Source organism: Macaca thibetana, chromosome 6 (assembly GCF_024542745.1).
Source record: "Macaca thibetana thibetana isolate TM-01 chromosome 6, ASM2454274v1, whole genome shotgun sequence".
Taxonomy (NCBI): domain Eukaryota; kingdom Metazoa; phylum Chordata; class Mammalia; order Primates; family Cercopithecidae; genus Macaca; species Macaca thibetana.
In genome coordinates, this window is record NC_065583.1 from 105,085,510 (window position 1) to 105,107,500 (window position 21,991).

At 44.7% G+C, this 21,991-nt stretch overlaps 1 protein-coding gene across 2 annotated transcripts in view; it reads right to left on the bottom strand.

The window, feature by feature from the left end:
- IQGAP2 (IQ motif containing GTPase activating protein 2) overlaps nt 1-18,875 on the bottom strand; it is a 309,380-nt gene extending 290,505 nt beyond the window's left edge. The window contains exon 1 of one of the 2 annotated variants that reach the window (XM_050795627.1): nt 18,535-18,875. In XM_050795627.1, coding sequence (XP_050651584.1) covers nt 18,535-18,580 — 46 coding nt within the window. In that variant the 5' untranslated portion in view covers nt 18,581-18,875. Of the gene's footprint in view, nt 1-17,637; nt 17,924-18,534 lie in introns of those variants that run through there. The other variant, XM_050795628.1, reaches the window with a different exon arrangement.
- Nucleotides 18,876-21,991: the final 3,116 nt, after the last annotated feature.

Genomic DNA, 21,991 nt, shown 5'->3' on the forward strand with positions numbered 1-21,991 from the left:
AGCTTATTTCAATCAATAATTACCATTATTATCCCCATTTTATAGCTAAACAACATGAGCTAGGGAAGTTAAGACCTTGCTCAAGATCACACAGTATTTGGATGAGCCAGGTTAACAAAACAATATTCTATTTTGAAAATCCCATATGCCCCAAGAGGCAGCCTGTTACTTTGTTTTACACTATTTATGCAGGCCAAAGGCAACTTGTTGCCTACGCACTATTTAAGTTAACAATCAAAAACTTCAAAAATTCTAAAAAGTTGTGATTAATGTAAATGAAAAACTGTAACCCTTGTCCTGCATATCTGAGATCACACCTGAGGTCACAAAGAAGTAAATTTTGCCACAGCTAGGTTTTTTTTTTGAGACAGGGTCTCACTCCGTCACCCAGGCTGGAGTGCAGTGACACTATCATGGCTCACTGCAGCCTCAACTTCTGGGGCTCAAGTGATCCTCCCATCTCAGCCTCCCAAATAGCTGGGACTATAGGCACACACCACCACGACCAGCTAATTTTTGTATTTTTTTTTTTTTTTTTTGCAGAGACAGGGTTTTGCTGTGTTGCCTAGGCTGATCTCCAACTCCTGGCCTCAAGTGATCCTCCTGCCTCAGCCTCCCAAAGTGCTGGGATTACGGGCATGAGCCATTGCACCCAGCTGCCACAGCTAGACTTTATACCCATTGCTCTTTATCTCGTGTAAAGAAAAGATGAATTTACACATGACCTCCCAGGAGGCAATCCAAACAGGAGCCTAAAGGCTGGCATTCTAATTGGCTTCTTCCTTCAAGTCATGGATACTTTTCTTCAAAGTGTTCTTCAATTTACTCCATTAAAAAGTGATAGGTATACAATTCCTCCAAAAATTAAACAGAATTACCATAGGATCTGGCAATCCCACTTCTGGGTATATACCCAAAACTAAAGCAAAGGCTCAAACAGATATTTGTACACCCATGTTCGCCATAGCAGCACTCACAATAGCCAAAAAGTGGAAATAACCCAAGTATCAATGAATGAATGAATGGATAAATAAAATGTGGCCTGTACATACAATGGGATATTATTCAGGCTTAAAAAAGAAGTACGGACACATGCTACGACATGGTTGAACCCTGAAGACATGCTAAGTGAAATAAGCCAGGTATAAAAGAACAAATACCGTATAATTCCCCTTACATGAGGTACCTGGAGCAGTCAAATTCATAGAAATGGAAAGTAGAATGGTGGTTACCTGGTACTGGGAGGAGACAGAATGGGAGTTATTATTTAATGCGTATGGAGTTTCAGTTTGGGAAGATAAAAAAGTTCCAGAGGCTGGGCACGGTGTCTCATGCCTGTAATCCCAGCCCTTTGGGAGGCCAAGGCGGACGGGTCACGAGGTCAGAAGTTCGAGACCAGCCTGGCCAACATAGTGAAACCCCGTCTATACTAAAAATGCAAAAAATTAGCTGGGCGTGGTGGCAGGCACCTGTAATCCCAGCTACTTGGGAGGCTGAGGCAGGAGAATCGCTTGAACCCAGGAGGCAGAGATTGCAGTAAGCCAAAATCATGCCATTGCACTCCAGCACGGGCGACAGTATGAGACTCCGTCTCAAAAAAAAAAAAAAAAAAAGTTCCAGAGATGGATCATGATGATGGTTACACAACAATGTGAATGTACTTAATGCCATAAAACTGTACACTGAAAAATGGTAAGAAAGATAATTTTATGTGTATTTATCACAACAAAACACATACAAATAAAGTAGGGTGGATTTAATTAATTCAATTAATTTCAAACATTGGCTGCACATTGGAATCTCCTAGGGAGGTTTTTAAAAATATCTATTCATCACCAGTAGTGGGAGGGTGGACACAGGTCCCTGATGTGATGCACCTGGCAGAAACAGGCCTGGACTCCTCAGAGGATTCAGGGTCATTGCATTGAGAGGGAGGTGGGACCACTGTTCCAGTCTGGGGAAGGCCTTGAGGAATAACAGCCAAAGGCAATGTGAGACACTTACCTGGGTCCTAAAACATGGCTATAAAGCATAGCAGGGGAAATCATAGTGTGGAATTTATATTGAACAATGGAACTGAACACACAGTAATGGTAACACTGAGGATGAGGCTGGAGAGAAGAATGTCCTTCTCAGTATGTGAGATGTGTGCTGAAGGACTTAGGGGTGAGCCATCCCAGTGTCTGTAGATGGAATGGTGTGGCAAGATGTCAACAGGTGGTAAAGCTGAGTGAAGGGAATGGATGTTCACTGTATCCTTCTTTGAGGTTTTGAGAGCTTGAAAATGTTTAAAATACAAAAAAACAAAAAAAAAAAGAAAGAAAAGAAAAGAAAAACAAAGCAAAATAATACCCTAGTAAGGACAGGCATGGTGGCTCACACCTGTAATCTCAGCACTTTGGGAGGCTGAGGTGGGAGATCACTTGAGATCAGGAGTTCGAGACCAGCCTGGCCAACATGGAGAATCACTTGAACCTGGGAGGCGGAGGTTGCAATGAGCTGAGACCATGCCACTGTACTCCAGCCTGGGCAACAGAGTGAAACTCCATCAAAACAAAACAAGACAAAAAACCATAGTGAGACCCTATCTCAACCAAAAAAAAAATTTTTTTTAAATTAGCCAGGTGTGGTGAGCATGCCTGGAGTGCTAGCTACTTGGGAGCATAGCTTGAGCCCAGGAGTTCGAGGCTGAAGTGAGCCAAGATCATGCCAATGTACTCCAGCCTGGAAAACAGAGCCAGACCCTGTCAAATAAATAAATAAATAAGTTTAAAATAAAAACACCTATGCCAGAATATTCTATCCCCCAAATAAACAGAGAATGGTGACGACATCCAGGGAACATGCATTTCTTGGTAAAGCTCCCCTGGAGTTTCCAGTGGGTAGCCAGGTTGACAACTACTACGATCTCTAATCCAAGATGGGATATTATGCTGGCGTGGATCATAGTTAAGGACGTGTAATCAACCTGGGAGGCTGGCGGGCTGTTGACACCCAGCAGCCCTAAGAAACCTTCTCAAGCATTAAGTGACCCCAGTCACACTATCTTCCACACTCACCCCCCTACTTTTCCTAAGAATAAGCCATAAGCTTTATAAAGAGAGGATCTCTGTCATCAGATTAGGAGACAGAATTGCCTTCCCAAGCTTTATCCTCCAGTGTTAAAAATACAGGTGTCCCCTCCCTCGCACAGTAGTTTTCCTTGATGAAATACAGCATGGGTCTCAAAGAAACTACTCTTAAAGTCTTTTCAATTTAGAGTTTTTTTTTTTTTTTTTTTTTTGTTAGATGGAGTCTCACTCTGTCACCCAGGCTAGAGTACACTGGCACGATTACAGCTCACTGCAGCCTGGACTTCCTGGACTCAAGTGCTCCTCCTGGGCCAGCCTCCCGAGTAGCTGACAGCACAGGTGCATGCCACCATGCCAGCTAATTTTTAAAATTTTTTGTAGAAACGGAGTCTCCTGACATTGCCCAGGCTGGCCTCAAACTCCTTGGCTCAAGCAATCCTCCCGTCTCTGCCTCCCAAAGTACTGGGATTACAAGCATAAGCCACCGGGTCCAGCCTCAATTCAGAGATTCTTACTATTAGCTTCTGTTTTCAAAATTCACATTTCCTAGTAAAAGAAATGCTAAGATGGACAAGAAAGAATCTGGCTAAAAATCATATATTAGGATTCAAAAAAGTTAATCTCTAAGATATTATTACCAAAATGCAAAATGTTGCCTTTCAAGCTGAAGGAGAAAGGAAAATCTCTCTTTTTTTTTTTTTTGAGATGGAGTCTCGCTCTGTTGCCCAGGCTAGAGTGCAACGGTACAATCTCAGCTCACTGCAACCTCCACCTCCCAGGTTCAAGCGATTCTCCTGCCTCACCCTCCTGAGTAGCTGGGATTACAGGCGCATGCCACCATGCCTGGCTAATTTTTGTATTTTTAGTAGAGACGGGGTTTCACCACGTTGGTCAGGCTGGTCTTGAACTCCTGACCTCATGATCTGCCTGCCTCGGCCTCCCAAATCCCTGGGATTACAGGCATGAGCCACCGCGCCCAGCCAGGAAAATCTCATTTCAAACACCATTTCAAAAAAAGCACATAAAAGCCAGGCACAATGGCTCACGCCTGTAATCCCAGCACTTTAGGAGGCTGAGGGAGGTGGATCACTTGAGCTCAGGAGTTCAAGACCAGCCTGGGCAACATGGCGAAACCCCATCTCCTACTAAAAATACAAAAATTAGCTGGGCATAGTGGAACACACCTGTAATCCCAGGTATTTGGAAGACTGAGGCGGGAGAATGGCCCGAGCCTGGAAGGCAAAGGTTGCAGTGAGCCAAGATCGCACCACTGCACTCCAGCCTGTGACAGAGTCAGACTCTGTCTCAAAAAATAAATAAATAGGCCAGGCGTGGTGGCTTACGCCTGTAATCCCAGCACTTTGGGAGGCCGAGGTGAGTGGATCACTTGAGGTAAGGAGTGTGAGATCTGCCTGACCAAGATGGCGAAACCTCATCTCTATTAAAAATATAAAAATCAGCGTGGTAGCAGACGCCTGTAACCTCAGCTACGTGGGAGGCTGAGGCAGCAGAATCATTTGGACCTGGGAGGCGGAGGTACAGTAAGCCGAGATCCTGCCACTGCACTCCAGCCTGGGTGACAGAGGAAGACTTCATTTCAAAAATAATTAATTATTTATTTATTTTAAAACATATGTCACAAAGCTACTATAGCATTGCCTTTGAGGTAATGATTAAATGATAAACCCGTTTGAACACTAGTAAGACTTCACCAGTGAATTATTCAAATAAGTGGCAAATCCCTTCCCACCATATATACACACACCTTGAACAGTTTTCTCAGCAATCCTCCATACCTCACCCCCTTTTGAGGTAGAGGAAATAGAAACTCATTTTTCAAAAGTAGAAAGAAGCTCAGACCAGACTGGGCAACATGGCAAGACTGTCTCTACAAAAAAATCTTTTTTTAAATTAGCTAGGCATAGCGGTGCATGCCTGTGGTCCCATCTACTCAGGAGGCTGAGGTAGGAGGATCACTTGAGCCCAGGAGGTAGAGGCTGCAGTGAGCTGTGATGATGCCACGACACTCCATCCTGGGTGACAGAGTAAGATCCCTGTTTCTAAAAATAAAAAAGAGCTCAGGCCAGGTACGTTGGCTCACACCTGTAATCCCAGCACTTTGGGAGGCCGAGGTGGGCAGATCATCAAGGTCAGGAATTTGAGACCAGCCTGGCCAATATGGTGAAACCCTGTCTCTACTAATAATACAAAAATTAGCCAGGCACGGTGGCACACACCTGTGGTCCCAGCTACTTGGGAGGCTGAGGCAGAAGAATCGCTTGAACACGGGAGGCGGAGGCTGCAGTGAGCCGAGATCATGCTACTGCACTCCAGCCTGGGCGACAGAGTGAGTCTCCGTCTCAAAAAAAAAAAAAAGCTCGAAGAAGTTACACCCAATATCACACAGTAAGTGGCACCTCAGTCTAAGTCCTCAGATGCTAGATGCAGGTCTTGCTATCACAGTGCTTCTCGTCTCTCATTGGTCTAGGGTGACAGTACTTCCATGGCTACCTCTGTTTTACAGCATAATGCTGGGGCCAGTGGCAGCTTCCAAGATGCTAAACAAGACTAATCTATCTTGTTTTGCCTGTATACTGCTCACAAATGTTTTCCTTCCAATTTGAGTGACTAAGGTAGCAAATGCATTCTCCAGCTGAGAGACACTCCAAAGCTTCCTATTATTTTATACAGGCTGTGATCACATTTGACCCCTGAAGGCATTTGGTCATGAACCCTGTGTAAATTCCACCTTACACATGGCATCTAGCACCTCCTGTTGAATGAAGGAATGGTCATGAGTGGTTCACCTCTTCACAGGCTCTTCAGAGTTCACTTTGTGACAGAACAATCCACTTTTATGTCACAACCTTTATTTCCCCATGGACACTAGTTGATTTATTACTACCTTTTACAGATCTGCTTCCTGCACACTTCCCTTTCACGTTTTTTTTTTTTTTTTTTTAAGACAGTCACTCTCTGTTGCCCAGGCTGGAGTGCAGTGGCGTGATCTCGGCTTACTGCAACCTCCACCTCCTGGGTTCAAGGGATTCTCTCGCCTCAGCCTCCGGATTAGCTGGGATTACAGGCACATGCCACCATGCCCAGCTAATAGTTTTTGTATTTTTAGTAGAGACAGGGTTTCACTACACTGGCCAGGTTGGTCTTGAAATCCTGGCCTCCAGTGATCTGCCTGCCTCAGCCTCCCAAAGTGGTGGGATTACAGGCAGGAGCCACTGTGCCCAGCCCCTTTCACAAATTATTAACTACAATGGCTTAACAACTATAGAGTCCTGGGCCTCTTAACATTTCTGTCCCTCATTCTCTATGCATGTACACACATACACACTTGGAAAATTAGATAGCCATTGAATCCTTCCAATAATAACAGATCTATCTTCCAGACTAATTTTCATAAGGCAGAGTTTGTAGCTAAAGAGAACTTTGCATCTTGAGCAGAAAAGGGTAACTGTTATAATTTTTCCAACTTAACTTTTATAGTCTAACTATAAAAATATGTATAGCTGAAAATTTGAGGAAGAAGAAAAAATATTAATCACAAAATATCTCATTACCTACACAGAATCACTGCTGACATGTTGACCTATGTACCAGACAGTGGGGTTACAGCATTGACCAAAAGATACAGTCCCGACTCCTCGTAGATTTTATTGCTGTTCTATTTTGTCCACATTATTCTCAGAGTAATAAATGTAGAACCTGATCTTTCAAAAACACACATTTGCTTTATTTTTTCAAAGGGTAATACAGCATATAGTGAAAACTATTTCAAATCATATTCCCACTCCTGCCCCCAGTCCCTCTTCCCAAAGGCAACTTCTAAAAAGATATTTGCATAACCTTCTAGAAATATTCACATGTCCAGAGGTTGAGGATGTCCCTCCCTGTTTGGTTTGTCTTACTTGTCCTACTTAGCAGAGAAAGGTACACATTTTCAGAGATATCAAAGCTACAACACAGCAGCACATTATAAGCTCCATTTCTTTCTCAGAGTTCCCCTAATCCAATGTGAAAAGTTACAGGCAGAGTCCACAATGAAGAGGAATAAGCAAGCACAATCCTCCAAACTGTTAGCCAATTCAAACTAATAGCAAAGATTAGACTGGAGAACTGAGGAAGAAAGCTTTGAGACTATCGCCAGAATCAGTGCCAAAGCAGGGAAGGGCCTCATGTGACCCTGGCTCCCATGGAGGAAAAAATTATCTTTATATATTCATTTTTTACTTTCTTTTTATAGAAACAGGGTCTTGCTATGTTGCCCAGGTGGTCTTGAATTCCTGGCCTTAAGCAATCCTCCTGCCTTAGCCTCCCAAAGTGCTGGGATTAAAGGCTTGAGCCACCATGCCCGGCCTTATATGTTCTTTACAAATAAATGTATCCTTGTTTCTTGTGGAAAATAAAATTCATTAGTAGAGAATAGAATGAGAGCAAAAGCATGTTTGTATTAGCTCCATAACTACCATTTCTTGGACAAACTTCCTAAGAGTTCAACATGCAGCGAGGCTCTGGTGGGCTGCCTTACTAGATCTGAGAAGCACAGTTTAGGGGGCAGGAGAATGGGGAGTCATATTTCATGAGGCTGACTATGCGACTATCTTACCAGGCCCCTCATCCCACCCTAAGAAGCCTGCTTTGTGTAGGACTAGGGCAAAGAACAGAAAAGTGACAATCTCAAGGACCAAGACTGGCTGATTACAATGGTCCCCTTTGGGGAGGTGATGAATAATAGAGGGATTATTAGCAAATATTTATATGAAAAGTACTAGAATTTTTTTAAAAATTGGGCACATGAGTTGCAGTGCAGGTTTTCGATTCCTAATGGCTCCAACATTCTAGTTAGTCCTCTCAGTTGAGCTTCATTGAGCTTATGAACACAAAACTTCATTAACTTTGTAGAGCCAGTGAGGCCTGGAGGGACGTTAGATGAACCCCGTGTACAAAGTGTACTTCCTCTTCCTCACCTCCCTTCTAAACTCCCGCAGGACTGGGTTGACCACAAGATTGGCTGACCCTGGCAGCTAAGTCAAACTCTACATTCTGAAGCAAGCATAAAGATGAAAACACATTTCAAGTAGCTCCTTCCCATCTAGATAGCATTATAAACCCTCAGGTTTTTAAACAAGCAACAGCAGCAGCAATGACCAACTTCAGCTTGGAAGCCTAAATGAAATAAGAGAATGCTTGGTAACTTCAGAGTACACTTCTAAGACCGCCTGCAAGATGGCAAAATATGCAACACAGAAGCCCAAATGTTCTCCCCATATCAGCTGTATCTGGAAACAATAGAACATAGTAGTTTTTTAAGTATACAGACACAAGGATTAATTTGGTCCCCACCCAAATTGATAGATTGAAGTATTTACATATAGATAACTTAAGAATTTTCCCATTCTCAAGAGAAAATAGGGCTAGGGTTGGGCGTGGTGGCCTACGCCTGTAATCCCAGCACTTTGGGAGGCCAAGGTGGGCGGATAACCTGAGGTCAGGAGTTCAAGATCAGCCTGACTAATATGGTGAAACCCCATCTCTACTAAAAATATAAAAAATAGCCTGGTGTGGTGGCATGTGCCTGTAGTCCCAGCTACTCCGGAGGTTGAGACAGGAGAACTGCTTGAACCTGGGAGGTGGAGGTTGCAGTGAGCCGAGATCGTACCACTGCACTCCAGCCTAGGTGACAGAGCAAGACTCCATCGCAGAAAAAAAAAAAGACAAAAGAAAATAGGGCTAGGATTTTAAATCCACTTTCTGTTAAAGTGAAAAAGAACGGGCAAGGAGGTAAGGAAGGATACAGACCAAGGGGCAGCGGAAATGAGGGGGGTTCTCCCATCACCATCCCTGCCCTTTAGGTGTTGACTCCATGGGAGCACACTCTGAGCAAGTACGGTTCCATCTTATTAAATCATTTAATCCTTTGAGGATGCATTTTCCACCTACATTTTACAGATGAGGAAACTGAGGCCCAGAGAAATTAAAACAACTTGCCCAAGTTCCACAGGGGATGGAAGCAAATCTAAACTCAACATTTAATGTTTGCATGGCATCTGAAAGCTGCCGAGATGATCTTTAATTAGACAGATAATAGAAATAAATTCCTCATTTAGACAAACAATACAGTATAGACATGTTATGCAAAACCTGTCATAACAGCAAATATTTACTCAGTATCTTCTAAGTGCCAGGGTACCAAGCTGCTGGCTAGATACTGAACCTAAGCATAAGTACGCGATATATATGTTGCTTCAATTACATGCAAATCAAGTCTACTTACTTGGAGACAACTCTGGGATATGCATTAACATTACTTAAGACTGAATTCAGGCCAGGCGCAGTAGCTCACGCCTGTAATCCCAGCACTTTGGGAGGCCAAGACGGGTGGATCACGAGGTCAGGAGATTCAGACCATCCTGGCCAACACACGGTGAAACCCCGCCTCTACTAAAAATACAAAAAATTAGCCGGGCGTGGTGGCCGGTGCCTGTAGTCCCAGCTCCTCAGGAGGCTGAGGCAGGAGAATGGCGTGAACCCGGAAGGCGGAGATTGCAGTGAGCCGAGATCGTGCCACTGTACTTCAGCCCAGGTGACAGAGCGAGACTCCGTCTCAAAAAAAAAAAAAAAAAAAAAAAAAAAGACTGAATTCATATTGCCAGTAAAATACAAGAACTGAGACAAAATTATCAGGAACTATGCCAGGCACGGTGGTACACACCTGTAGTCACAGCTACTCAGGAGGTTAAGGTGGGAGGATCACTTGAGCCCAAGAGTTTAAGTCCAGCTTGAGCAAACATAGTGAGATCCTATCTCTTAAAAAAAAAATTATCAAGAAATAAACTACCCTAACTAAAAAAAAAATAATTAAAATGTCTTCCTTCAGAGATTTAGTAGTAATAGAGAAAGAACAACCAATCAGAAATCTTCTTTTTGGGAAAGCCCAAGCAATAAACAATAAAAACGTCCTCCTGTCTTTTACCGATAGTAAAATAAACAGATTGGTAGTTTCCCTGCAATTTGGGAATGACCTGGGTGCACTTATGTCTATCAAATAATATCTCTGCTAACATATTCAACAGTTCTAAAAATTGTGAATGAATAAATGAATGAATGAAAAACACTTTAAGGTGTCCTAGAAGGAAAAAGAAAAAAAATGGAGGAGGATATCTATGAATTCTTACTGTCCAGCTCCCCACCTCCCACCCCCAGGGAGTAAAAGCCCAGAATTTCCAGGCTTAGAGTTCCCTTTCTTACACAAAAAGGTTCCCTGTTCACTCAGCCTTCCCAATGGTTCCTAAAAGCCTCACTTCCAGCTGAAATCCCTGGAAAGCTAACCTTGCTTTATCTCTAGTCAGTGGAGATTTTAAACTTTTCCATTTGTTTTAGTCTGTTTTGTGCTGCTATAACAGAATACCTGAGACTGGGTCATTTATGAGGAACAGAAATCTGTTTCCGCACAGTTCTGGAGGATAGGATGTCCAAAGTTGAGGGGCCTGCATCCGGTGAGGGCCTTCTTACTGCACCGTAACATGGCAAAAGGCATCGCATGGGTGAAAGAGAGAAAAGGAGGCTGGTCTCATCCTTCTACTGAACTCACAATAACAACATTAACCCATTCACGAGGACAGAACTCTGGTGGCCTAATCGCTACTCGTTAGGCTCCACCTCCCAATACTACTGCATTGGGGATTACGTTCCAACACATGAACTTTGGGGAATACATTCAAACCACAGCACCTTCCAAATCACATTTGTTTCCCAGAAGAAAAGAAAAGCAAACTCAAAGCCATACCAAAATTAATTCTATAAAATAAACATGAACCTGTAAAGTAATCAAGGCCTGGGTTAGTATGTGGTTTACAAATCAAACATTCAAGAGATACTGTAAATAAAGAGTTCCATAACATACCCATGTGTTTTCACTTACTTTACAAAAACTTGCAAGCACTGTGAAGAGTAACTATGTATCAGAAATGCCCCTTTACCCTTCTGATGCCCTAGTGCATCAGAATCAACTGCAGGGCCTGTTAAAACTCAGATTGCCGGCCCCGCCGCAGAGTTTCTGATTTAGCAGGTCTGAGTGGGGCCTGGGCATCTGCCTTTCCAACAAGTTCTCAGGAGATGCTCCGCTGCTGCTGCTGCTGCTGCTGCTCCAGAGACTGCTCTTTGAAAACCACTGCATTTACTAAATAAACAGCTGTCAGCTCCTCTTAGGCACCTTGGCAAGAAGAAGTCATACATAATATGCAATTATAAAACTAAAGGACGGTCCAATTAGAGCTTAGTAAAATCCCACAGAAAGTCTAAGTGAAAGTTCCTCAGGCAATTGCCAACGAATTGGAAACACAGTCTAAGTCATTCTTCAACAAAACTGGGATGCTGGACATTGCAGGACCGTAAATCAGTGAAATCTGAAAGGTCAACATTGGCACAATTAATGGAGAGAATGAGAGAAAATGAGGTGGGAGAAACCCTACCCCCTAGAGAATTCAGTTGTCAAGATCCTTGTGCTGCTCTAAGCAGGACTCGTTTCCTTACCTGTTCTCAGAGAATTCACCTATCCTCGGCAAAACTCTCTGGCAAAGCTGTTCATCCAAAAGACATGGCCAAACCCAGAAGCATAGGGAAGAGGCCACTGAGCAGCCAGCAGAGAGGGCACCAAATGCTCACATCCCTACGTCTCACCACACCTGCCTCCCCTGTCACTCACTTCACTGGGCACTCACCCATGTCTCTAATGAAAAGTTCGGGGTGTTTTTTTTGTTTGGTTTTTTTTTGTTTTTTTAAAAAAAAACCATCTCAAAGAACAAGAAGATACATGAGTGAGGAGTTGCATCAGGTGACTCTCCTCAGGACAACTCCAATTGTCCTTTTTTGCCTATATAAATAGAAGATTCCACAGTACAAATATACTAGCATGAGTTTCAGGTTTTCCTCTGACCTTCCTCAAAGTCATTTCAAATCCACAACTTTCATGAAGCCCTCCCGTTGCCCCCATCCAAATCCATCCTTCTCATATCTTCTCTTCCACAGAACTTTTGGAAGGGCACTAAAAGTATAAGCATTTTTACTTGTCACCCAGATTCTCTGGTAAGCTGTCAGCAGCTAAGTGGTGTTTCATTCATCACAATATTTTGCTAGTATTAGGTGCTCAATTAATTGAAACAATTACAACTTGTTTAGCACTATGTGCCAGGAACCACATCAGCCACTTCTATAGATATATCATTTCCACACACCCTCTCAAGGTACAGGAGAAAACCCCAAGGCTACTGAGGCAGGCAATGGAAGTCAGAATTCAAACCCACCTCTATTCAACTCCAAAGCTTTTGCCATTTTATCAACACCATACTGCCTCTCAAGAGAGAAAAATAAAATAGAGCAGTAAGGTGACAAAGTATAAGCTCACAGGTCGGCCACACTACTGCAAGTTTCTACTTGATTTCTCAGCAATCCCAGACTTTAAGGTATGGGCAGTGTATGCAATAAAGTAGGTTTTACAGATTATCCTATTTGCAATCACTGGGGCACATGTCACTATATTATTATGGAAAAGCCTTTCACTTCAGCACCTCACAGTAAGAGATGGGATGTTTCTAAGTACACATAAAATCTTTGATGAAGCTTGGATGTACTCTATAAAAAGCCCATGTAAGGCTGGGCACGGTGGCTCATGCCTGTAATAGCAGCACTTTGGGAAGCTGAGGAAGGCAGACCATTTGATCCCAGGAGTTCGAGACCAGCCTGGCCAATGTGATGAAAACCCATCTCTACCAAAAATACAAAAATTAGCCGGGCATGGTGGTACATGCCTATAATCCCAGCTACTCAGGAGGGTGAAGCATGAGAATTGCTAGAACCTGGGAGGCAGAGGTTGCAGTGAGCTGAGATCATGCCACTGCACTCTAGCCTGGGTGACAGAGCAAGACTCTGTCTGGGAAGAAAAAAAAAAAAAAAAAGCCCACGTATTCTATGCTGTTTCTTGGGGTGGGGGGCGCGGAATTCAGCAGCAAAATCAACTTTATGCGTCTATTTATAAATGAGCACACTATGTAATGGCCACAAGCTTTTTGGCATTTTTTGTTTTGTTTTGTTTTAGAGATGGGGGTCTCATTTGGCGCGGTGGCTCATGCCTGTAATCCTAGCACTTTGGGAGGCTGAGCCGGGCGGATCACTTGAGGTAGGAAGTTTGAGACCAGCCTGACCACCACGGTGAAACCCCATCTCTACTAAAACATACAAAAATTAGCTGGGTGTGGTGGTGCATGCCTGTAGTCCCAGCTACTTGGGAGGCTGAGGTGGGAGAATCACCTGAACCTGGGAGGGAGAGGTTGCAGTGAGCCTAGATCTCACCACTGCACTTCAGCCTGGGCAACATAGTGGAACTCCATCTCAAAACTAAATAAATAAACAAAAAAGAAAGATTGGGTTCAGGCAGGGGGGTGGGGGGTGCAGCGCAGATCTCACTATGTTGCCTAGGCTGGAGAGCTGTGGCTATTCACAGGTATAATCACAGGTGTGATCCTCCTGCCTTAGCCTCCCAAGTAGCTGTAACTACAGGTGTACACCACCACATCCAGCATAAATAGCTAGAGGTTTCTATATCTTGAGAGAATCGTGACAAACTCCTGAAACACATAGAAGGGGTGAACATTTATGATTCAGGGGCAGCCAACTGGCAACAGTCAATGGGGAAAGGCTCCAGGATCTGACAGTGCTGCTTCCAAGTTCCCCTGCCACCAGCTAGCACGGTGGCCTTGACACAATACCAGGGGTTTCAGCTTCTTTGTGAAATGGAAAACCACTGGCCCTCTCAAAGGCCATAATGAGCTGATGATAACAGTAACACACAAAAAACACCCAGCCCTTGGTAAGTTCACAAACATTTGTTGCATATCCCATATTAAACTGCCTGCCCTGTAGGACTTACCTGACCCTATCAAATCAGACGTTGAGTGGCCTTTGTTTCTCTTTTAGTTACCATGAAGACATGGTAAGCATTAGATCTGTTTGTATACTAGCCTTTTTTTTTTTTTTTTTGAGATAGAGTCTCGCTCTGTCGCCCAGGCTGGAGTGCAGTGGTGTGATCTTGGCTTATTGCAACCCTGCCTTCTGGGTTCAAGGCTTTCCCCTGCTTGGGATTCCCCTATTTGGGATTCTCCTGCCTTAGCCTCCCAAGTAGCTGGGATTACAGGCGTGAGCCACATGCCCAGCTTTTAAATAGAAGGGGTTATTAAAAAGCTTGTGTAGTGAGAGGGTAGACGGCAATAGTAAGTCATTGGCTCCCTAGAGAAAAAGGAGTTAACTAACACCCCAAATAACACTAAATTCTAAAACAAACTCAGTATTAGAAGCTTAAACTCTCCTAAACAAGTCATTCTGGCTAACAGCATGTGTAATTAAAGTTAAAAGCATACTAAAATAACACTTTAGCTGTTGACCTTAAAGATCCTTTTGAAAAGCTCAACCAAAACATCAGCATATGAGGGAGCAGCTTGACTTTTTGTCTACTGAAGACAGCATCACAAGATAAGGCTGTATATACCCTTCTGTGGTTCAAATGAAAGCACTGATAGGATGTTACAGCTGAGCTATGCTAAATACAGACTTAGTCAATCCCCTTTTACACAACTACGTTTAACTACTTCAGAACTTAAATTTCATCTCAGATTGGTCATTGTAGATGGATAACTTTAGTTGCACTGACCACCCCAAAACTCCAATCTCCAGGTAACTTAGTAACATCACCATTCAGACAAGAGCAGAGAGCAGTACTCAAAAGCTCACAGTATCAGGCCAGGTGTGGTGGCTCACATCTGTAATCCCAGCACTTTGGGGGGCTGAGGAGGGAGGATTGCTTGAGCCCAGGAGCTGGAGACCAGCCTGGGCAACATGGCAAAACCCCATCTCTACAAAAAAATATAGAAATTAGCTGGGTGTGGTGATGTGTACCTGTAGTACCAGCTACTCAGGAGGGTGAGGTGGGAGGACAGCCTGAGGCTGGGAAGTTTGAGGCTGCAGGGAGCCATGCACTCCAGCCTGGGTGAGAGAGCAAGATCCTGCCTCAAAATAAATAAATAAATAAAAAATAAAAAAATGCTCCACCAGAATCTTTCTCAACTCCCCCTTCCCCGCCCCCACAACATGCTGGACTTAGGTTGCACTTTTTAAAAGAAGCAAACAGTGAAACATCGATCCCCATTTTTTTGAACAATGTATCTCATGAAAGGAAGTCTCTAAATCTTGTAAAGGGTAGAAAACCACAGTTCTTGCCTATGCAATCATTAGAGACCCACTGTAGTCACTTAAGTGTTGATTGTGTTATCAGTGGTAAGTGAAGTCATCTGCCTAGTCACAAACCCCTCTTTTGCTCTTGCTGGTGTTTTTAACTCTCAAGTAACTGGAACAAAACTTACGACAGATCATGGCAGCAATGTGTTTTCAGAATTAATTTGGCAGATACAGCATAATCCATTACAACAACACAAGTTATTTGCAAATCACACCTAAGCATAAGTGTCATCTTAATTTGGTTGAGTATAGAAAAATACTATATATACAATATATAGTATATACTATGTCTATGTCTGCATTAGTTTAAACAGCTCCCTACTATCACTTCCTTCTTTCACCTCTTCCCTTCAGAATTGTGTTACTGAATTGTTTCAGCTTTGTTTGTAGTATTAACATTATACAAAAATAACTTTACAGATTGCAGGAAGATGTGGCCAACAATAGCGGAAATTAAACAGAAAATAGTCTATTTAATTTCAATCCAGCGCTCCTGTGTGCAAATCAGGGAGACTTCAGCAATCTTGCATCTGTCAGAAACCTGAGAAGAGTCAGAGGTCTCATGGAGAACTCATTAAGAAATCCCTCAAGTACAATTTATTATGTGGCCTTTTACAGACACTCAGCCTGGTACAGAGGAGAAAGACCATAATAGCCTGAGCTGAATTAATTTAGTTACTTTGTATAAGAACTACTGAATTAAATGATGATTCAAGTAGGTAGGAGAGAGAGCAGAACAGAAGCTCAGACCCAAAATAAGCAATAGATGGCTTAATTCAAACTACCAAAAACTTGTGTTTAAAGCCCAGTCTCAAACATCTTATACTCAGAACGTTCAGCACTAGAACTGAAATTACAATGTATTGCTACTTTATTTTTAAATGCTAGGGATAACGCCCGTTATAATTTGAGGTTTTACTGAACCTGTACTTACCAAACCAATAAACAAGAAAAAGCACAGCCCTAAAACACAACAGAGCAAGGACAATCCTGTTTTCCTTCCCTAGCCTTCCCAAGAAGAACTCACAGCACTATTTTCAGTCTCATGTTGATAGGAGCTTCAGAAAGCCAACAACAACCAGAAATTACACTAACACACCAAATAGCCCTCTTCTGCATAAATAGGCAATGTTAGGTAATGCCTATTAACACCAAAATCTATTCTGCTAGATATCTGTTCTGAATACACTGAAAATACACCATTCATAAACCAAAATTATAAAAGTGTTCATTTTAATGACATAACTGTCACATTAAAGCCTTCATATTTCAGGGTGACAAGAAAGTCTGGAAACATAGGCAAATATTTTCCATTTTTGACAGTGTTAAGTGACCAATGAATGCCAGCACTTGATAAGCGGAGGGAAAGTAACCGGGAGTGATTCCAACAAGATGGCACCCACCCCCTTACACCATATCGGTGAGGAAAGCTGGATGAAGATTTCCAAAGAAAGCAGCCCTGTGAACTGGGCTTCAGGCTTGCCAGATCTGGACTCCCTCGATAGCTTCTTCTGGAGTGCACTTAAAACACAGATTTATTCCGTGAAAATCAAGCAGCATCACAGATGCACATGCAGGGACTGACAGAAATGCTGCATTCATGTACCACATTCACGGAAATTTTGCACTATCTATTGTTAATGAGGGCCGACATTAATCATGTGACAGCAAGAAATCATTTGCTCATGTAGATTCACCTAGTTTACAGAAGTTTGTGGTTATCTTACCATTTGACACAGTGAAGCCACCATATGTTCTGAGAGCTTGTCACATTAAAGTACTTCCATCAACCTAAGGTTGGCACTGCAAACACTGAATGAGAACAGCATTCCTCCTTGAACCCAATGGGTTCTGCTGTCTGTGTGGTTTACTAAAAGGCAAAAAGCTGGGTCCCACCTGAGTTTGGCACTGCAAACACTGAATGAGCACAGTGTTCCTCCTTGAACCCAAGAGGCTCTGCTGTCTGTGTGGTTTACCAAAAGGCAAAAAGCTGGGTCTCATTCAACTGCTGAATGCATTAGAGTACAGAGGCTACAGCCCTCAGGCCTCCCCCTCACTGCAAGGGTAACACAGGAAAGATAACCTCCCATCTTCGACAGGCCAGCGGGGAGGAGGGGAAAGAACCTACACAAGTTGAGCAGCCCTTTTTCAGTTAAGCAAGTCAGTGGCCTTAAGCACCACCCAAAACCACACACACACACACACACACACACACACACACACACAACACCCTGCTGAAGGTATCACCACCTTAACCCAAACCTGGTACCTCTGCCACCAAGGCCAGCCTGGGCAAAGATTAACCTGTGGTCTTCGGCCTTGGGTTCACTGACAGGGCCACCTTGGAGAGACAGCGGGCCAACTTTCTGTTTGTTTTAAAGGAAATGCTTCCTGGCACATGTTTAGGACTCTGAACTCTGCATATGAAGCCACGTGGTTAGTGTTAATCTGGCTCCATCCACTCACGAACGGCCAAAGCAACCTCTTTCCGAGGGCAGCCCTGGCTGGGTAATCGACACCATCTCGTTCAAGTCACGCGGGCTCCCACCGGATTCCCCGGAGCCTAGTGCCGCATCCTCTCCACACAGCAATCCTCCCATGCGAGGGGAGCGGGGAGGAAAGGGGTTAGGGGGTTTCAGCGAGGAGGGACACACACCTGTGAGGCCAATGGCTCTAGCGGCTCAGGTGAAGTCCGAGGGCGCGGGACAGGAGGAGACGCCCGCCCTTCCAGTCAAGCCGACTTTGCACTAGCAGAGTGCGCCGGCGCCCTACTTGTGATGCCCACCTGTAGCCACAGCAAACAAACTTTCCCCCCTTTCTGGGTTGGAAGAATCCGGTGCCTTACGCCACCCCCTGGCCCAAGCCGGTGGCGGCCCGGAGCTCCGCGGACTCCTCACCTGATACCCCTAAAACCCCAACCTGGTCTGTCCCAGAGCGCAACCCCCGCACTGCCCACCCACCCATTTGGGGTATGCAGAGTGGAGGGTCTGGGTTGCCAGCTGGATATTAGGAATGGGGGGCGCGGGGGGACGCGGTTCACTGCCCTTTGCAACTCCAGCTCCCAACTTTGCCAGCCGCGCAGCCGCTGCCTCAGCTTCTCCTACGCCGTCCTCTGGGAGGGAGCTCCCCAAGGCCAGCCGGAACCCCGCGCGCCCGGCGCACTTACAGCCATAGCGGGGTCTCTGCAGCGACGGCAGCTCTTCGCGGGGCATCCTGCGCGGCTCCGGGGGCCCGCCCGGGGCGCGCCCCCCGCGGCTCCCCTCGCTGGCCAGGCTCGCGGGCTCTGCGCCCCGCCGGCGCGCTCGGATCCCGCCTCTCGCCGATTTCTCGGGGCCGCCCGAAGATCTGCGACCCGCTCCCTCGGTGCTCTCTCGCCAGCGCCAGCCGCGGCCGCCGCGTGCTGACACTGGAGTAAAAGTGAACTCTCCTCCCTCGCTCCCTGGCCGGCCGCCGCCGCCTCCCGCAGCAGGTTTCCTTTCTCCTCCAGCCAGGCCCCGTTATTCACCGCGGTGGGAGCGCGCGCCGAGACGCAGCGACCCCTACCGCGTACCGGCCGCAGCGCCCAGGCCGCGTGGACCCGCCCCTTCTCCCTCGGGGGAGAGGGAAGGGGCCGAGAGGGACGCTGGGCCGGGACCCCCTGCAGCTGGGGCCCCCGCACAGCTGGCGGCTTGGGGGTGGCGGCCGCCCCGCCTTATTTCTCGCTTCTGGAGCGTTTCGAGGGTGGAAGTGAACCAACGCGGAGAAGTGCAAGAAAAACCGCAGAAGTCACAGGCAGCCCTGCGTGTCCGGGGTGTTGCTCAGTTACTGAGGGACAAACAGCGCGGTTCCTTTTCCTCTGGGGAGATTTCACGTTGACTTTTGTTCGTCGTCTTCGTTTTTTTTTTTTTGTTTTTTTTTGTTTTTTTTTTTTTGCTTCGAAACTTGCTTCTGTCACTTTTTGTCTACAAAATAACAGGGTTCCCCTTATGACAAGAAACTTGAGTGTATGTGTGCTGGAGGAACAAGATAACCCAAGCAAGCACTCAAAACACAACTGCGAGTCATCCCCCTCTCTCCGATCACCTTGTGCCCGCCCCTGCCCCAATGTGCAGAGCCTTCGCTCAAGCCCAGCTGGGGTCGCAAGCCACAGAAACCTTTTCCGGCTAAGCTTTTAAGGAAATTAAACTGCATGTGGCTGTTTTGAAATTGGGGTTTTCATGCGGTCGCCAGGAGCTATTTTTCTCTTTGTGCCTCAGCGTGATAAAATCTGGAGGGAATGCGGGACGCTTCTGTATCTGTGCCCTCACCTGTTTGACAATTGTGAAATGTGTAGGTGACCCGATAACAGGAAAAACAAACTGAGGGAGGGCGATAAGAAATTATTTAGACCCGGGCGCGGCGGCTCACGCCTGTAATCCCAGCAGTTTGTGAAGCCGAGGCACAAGGATCCCTTGAGCCCAAGAATTCCAGACCAGCCTGGGCAACATAGCAAGACCCCCGTCTCTACAAAAAAAATGAAAACATAAAAATTAGCCGGGCATGGTGGGTGCGCCTGCAGTCCCAGCTACTCAGGAAGCTGAGGTGGGAGGATTGCTTGAGCCCGGGAGGACGAGGCTGCTGCGGGTTGTGATTGCACCACTGCACTCCAGCCTGGGTGACAGTGCAAGACCCTCGGGGGGGGGGGCGGGGGGGGAAAGAAAGAAAAATTGTTTCGCTAAGGAAATGGTGGCATAGTGACACTAATCATTTTTTATTATGCAAGGATACAGAGGATGACCAGCTGTTTTCCATTTCAGATAGGAGAGGTAGTCCTTCTCAACCTTGTTGAAACTCAGATTCTTGGGCCCCACCCTCAGAATTTCCGACTCAATGGGTCTGGGCTGGGGCTCATGAATTTGCATTTCTAATTTCTAGCATACTGCCAGGTGATGCTGACACTGCAGAGCGTGCTTAGAGTAGCTCTGTGAGTAGTAGATGCGCACAGGGACGTAAACTGTACACAGGGAACTCAATTCAGACGGATAGCAAAATAATTTTTTCCCCCTGGTGGCATTAGATTCTCACCTGTTTGGAATGGGATGAATTGGGTTTTCCTTTCTTAAAAAGCAGATGCCTCTCAGTATAAGAACAATTCAAAGGTGAAATGGCCACATTTGAGGCACAGCACCCTGTCAATCGATATTCACCCAGAGGAGAAATGTGAAAGGCGATTTTCCTGCATGTCAGGAGATGCTGAATTAAATGATGTCTAAAGTTCATTCCATCTCTGTTGTTCCATTTGTGAAGTGTTAACAATTAAGTACTTAACACATACCAATTTTCTTGTAAGTGTATGACTTAGAGACCAAATAAATGAGTAGTCTATATATTTAGAGGTGGGCAGAAAATCACCGTAAACTAAAATGGTCCAGGAAGGTGATAGGGTTTGAAAGTGTGGCTTGAAGTGGAAGTGTGGTAAAAGCTGGATGGAGAGCATCCAAGGGAAAGAGACAATGAGGTGGAGCACAGGGCTGGGTTGGAGCTGGATTGGTTGGACTGGATTGGAGCCATGAAGCTGTCATCAGGTTGTGGAGGGCCCTGAGTGTCCGGCTAAGAGGACTGGAGATTATCGTACAAACATTCAAGAGATCTTGAAGGTTTTGAGTATGGAAGCTGCAGAATGCAAGGGAGTTTAGCAGGTCATAAGATAGGTTGGGATGGAACAACTTGGAGATGTTGATGCCCCGTGGAAGGGGTCTGGACAGAGATTGAAGAGAGAGGTAAGAAGAGCCTCCATGAGGCTGACATCAGTAAGGGAGATGAAGGGGGTATTTTAATACACTCAAGTTGGTGCCATCAACATGTATAGATATTACACACACTAACAAGTAGATTAAGTAGAGTAAATATCTGTTAATAGTAGAAAGTGAAGGTTAAAGTATAAATAGGTGATTGGGAGGGCAGTAGTTCTAATTTCATGTTCCAGCTGCTCAGCTCTTTGAAGAATCTGAGGTGGCTTCAAGGCCCTGTCATGGGTAATGTTTCTATGAAGAACTTTAAACACTAAGATGAAACTGGAAAGCCAAATGCTCTTGTTATTTTGCAAGTGCTAACATTAATCATGGGCATTTTGGTCTGCACTCATTGGGTAACAATACTGTCTCACAGGTCACTTCATCTCAGCATCTCAGAAAAGAAATTTGTCTGCAGAATGCTGGACTATTTTAGGGTTTGACATTAGAGAATGATTCAAATAGGTACAAGGCAATGTGTCAGCTTACTTTGCCATCTGATTGTGCTTGCAATAATATTAGAAACAAAAATGAAGGCCATCTAGTGAAAAAAATTTTTCAAGAAGGCAAGAGAGTTTTTTTTAATTTCATGTAAAATAAAAACAACACTAATAAACCACTAGACACACCGAAACAATTTTTAAGCAATATTATTTTTAAAAATTATTGTTTTTAAGGCCCATCTGTTTTCTTTTGACAAGTTGAAATAAAGGTGTTTGGGAAAATGCAGTTTTTAAAATAACAGATTATATCAAAAGCATCAAAAGGGAAAAAAAGTATGTCTCAGTAAAAGTCTTAGCACACTTTAATATTCTATTTGCCTTTGAGATGACTTGGTTATTTTCCAATAATATCACATTATTGATCAATGTT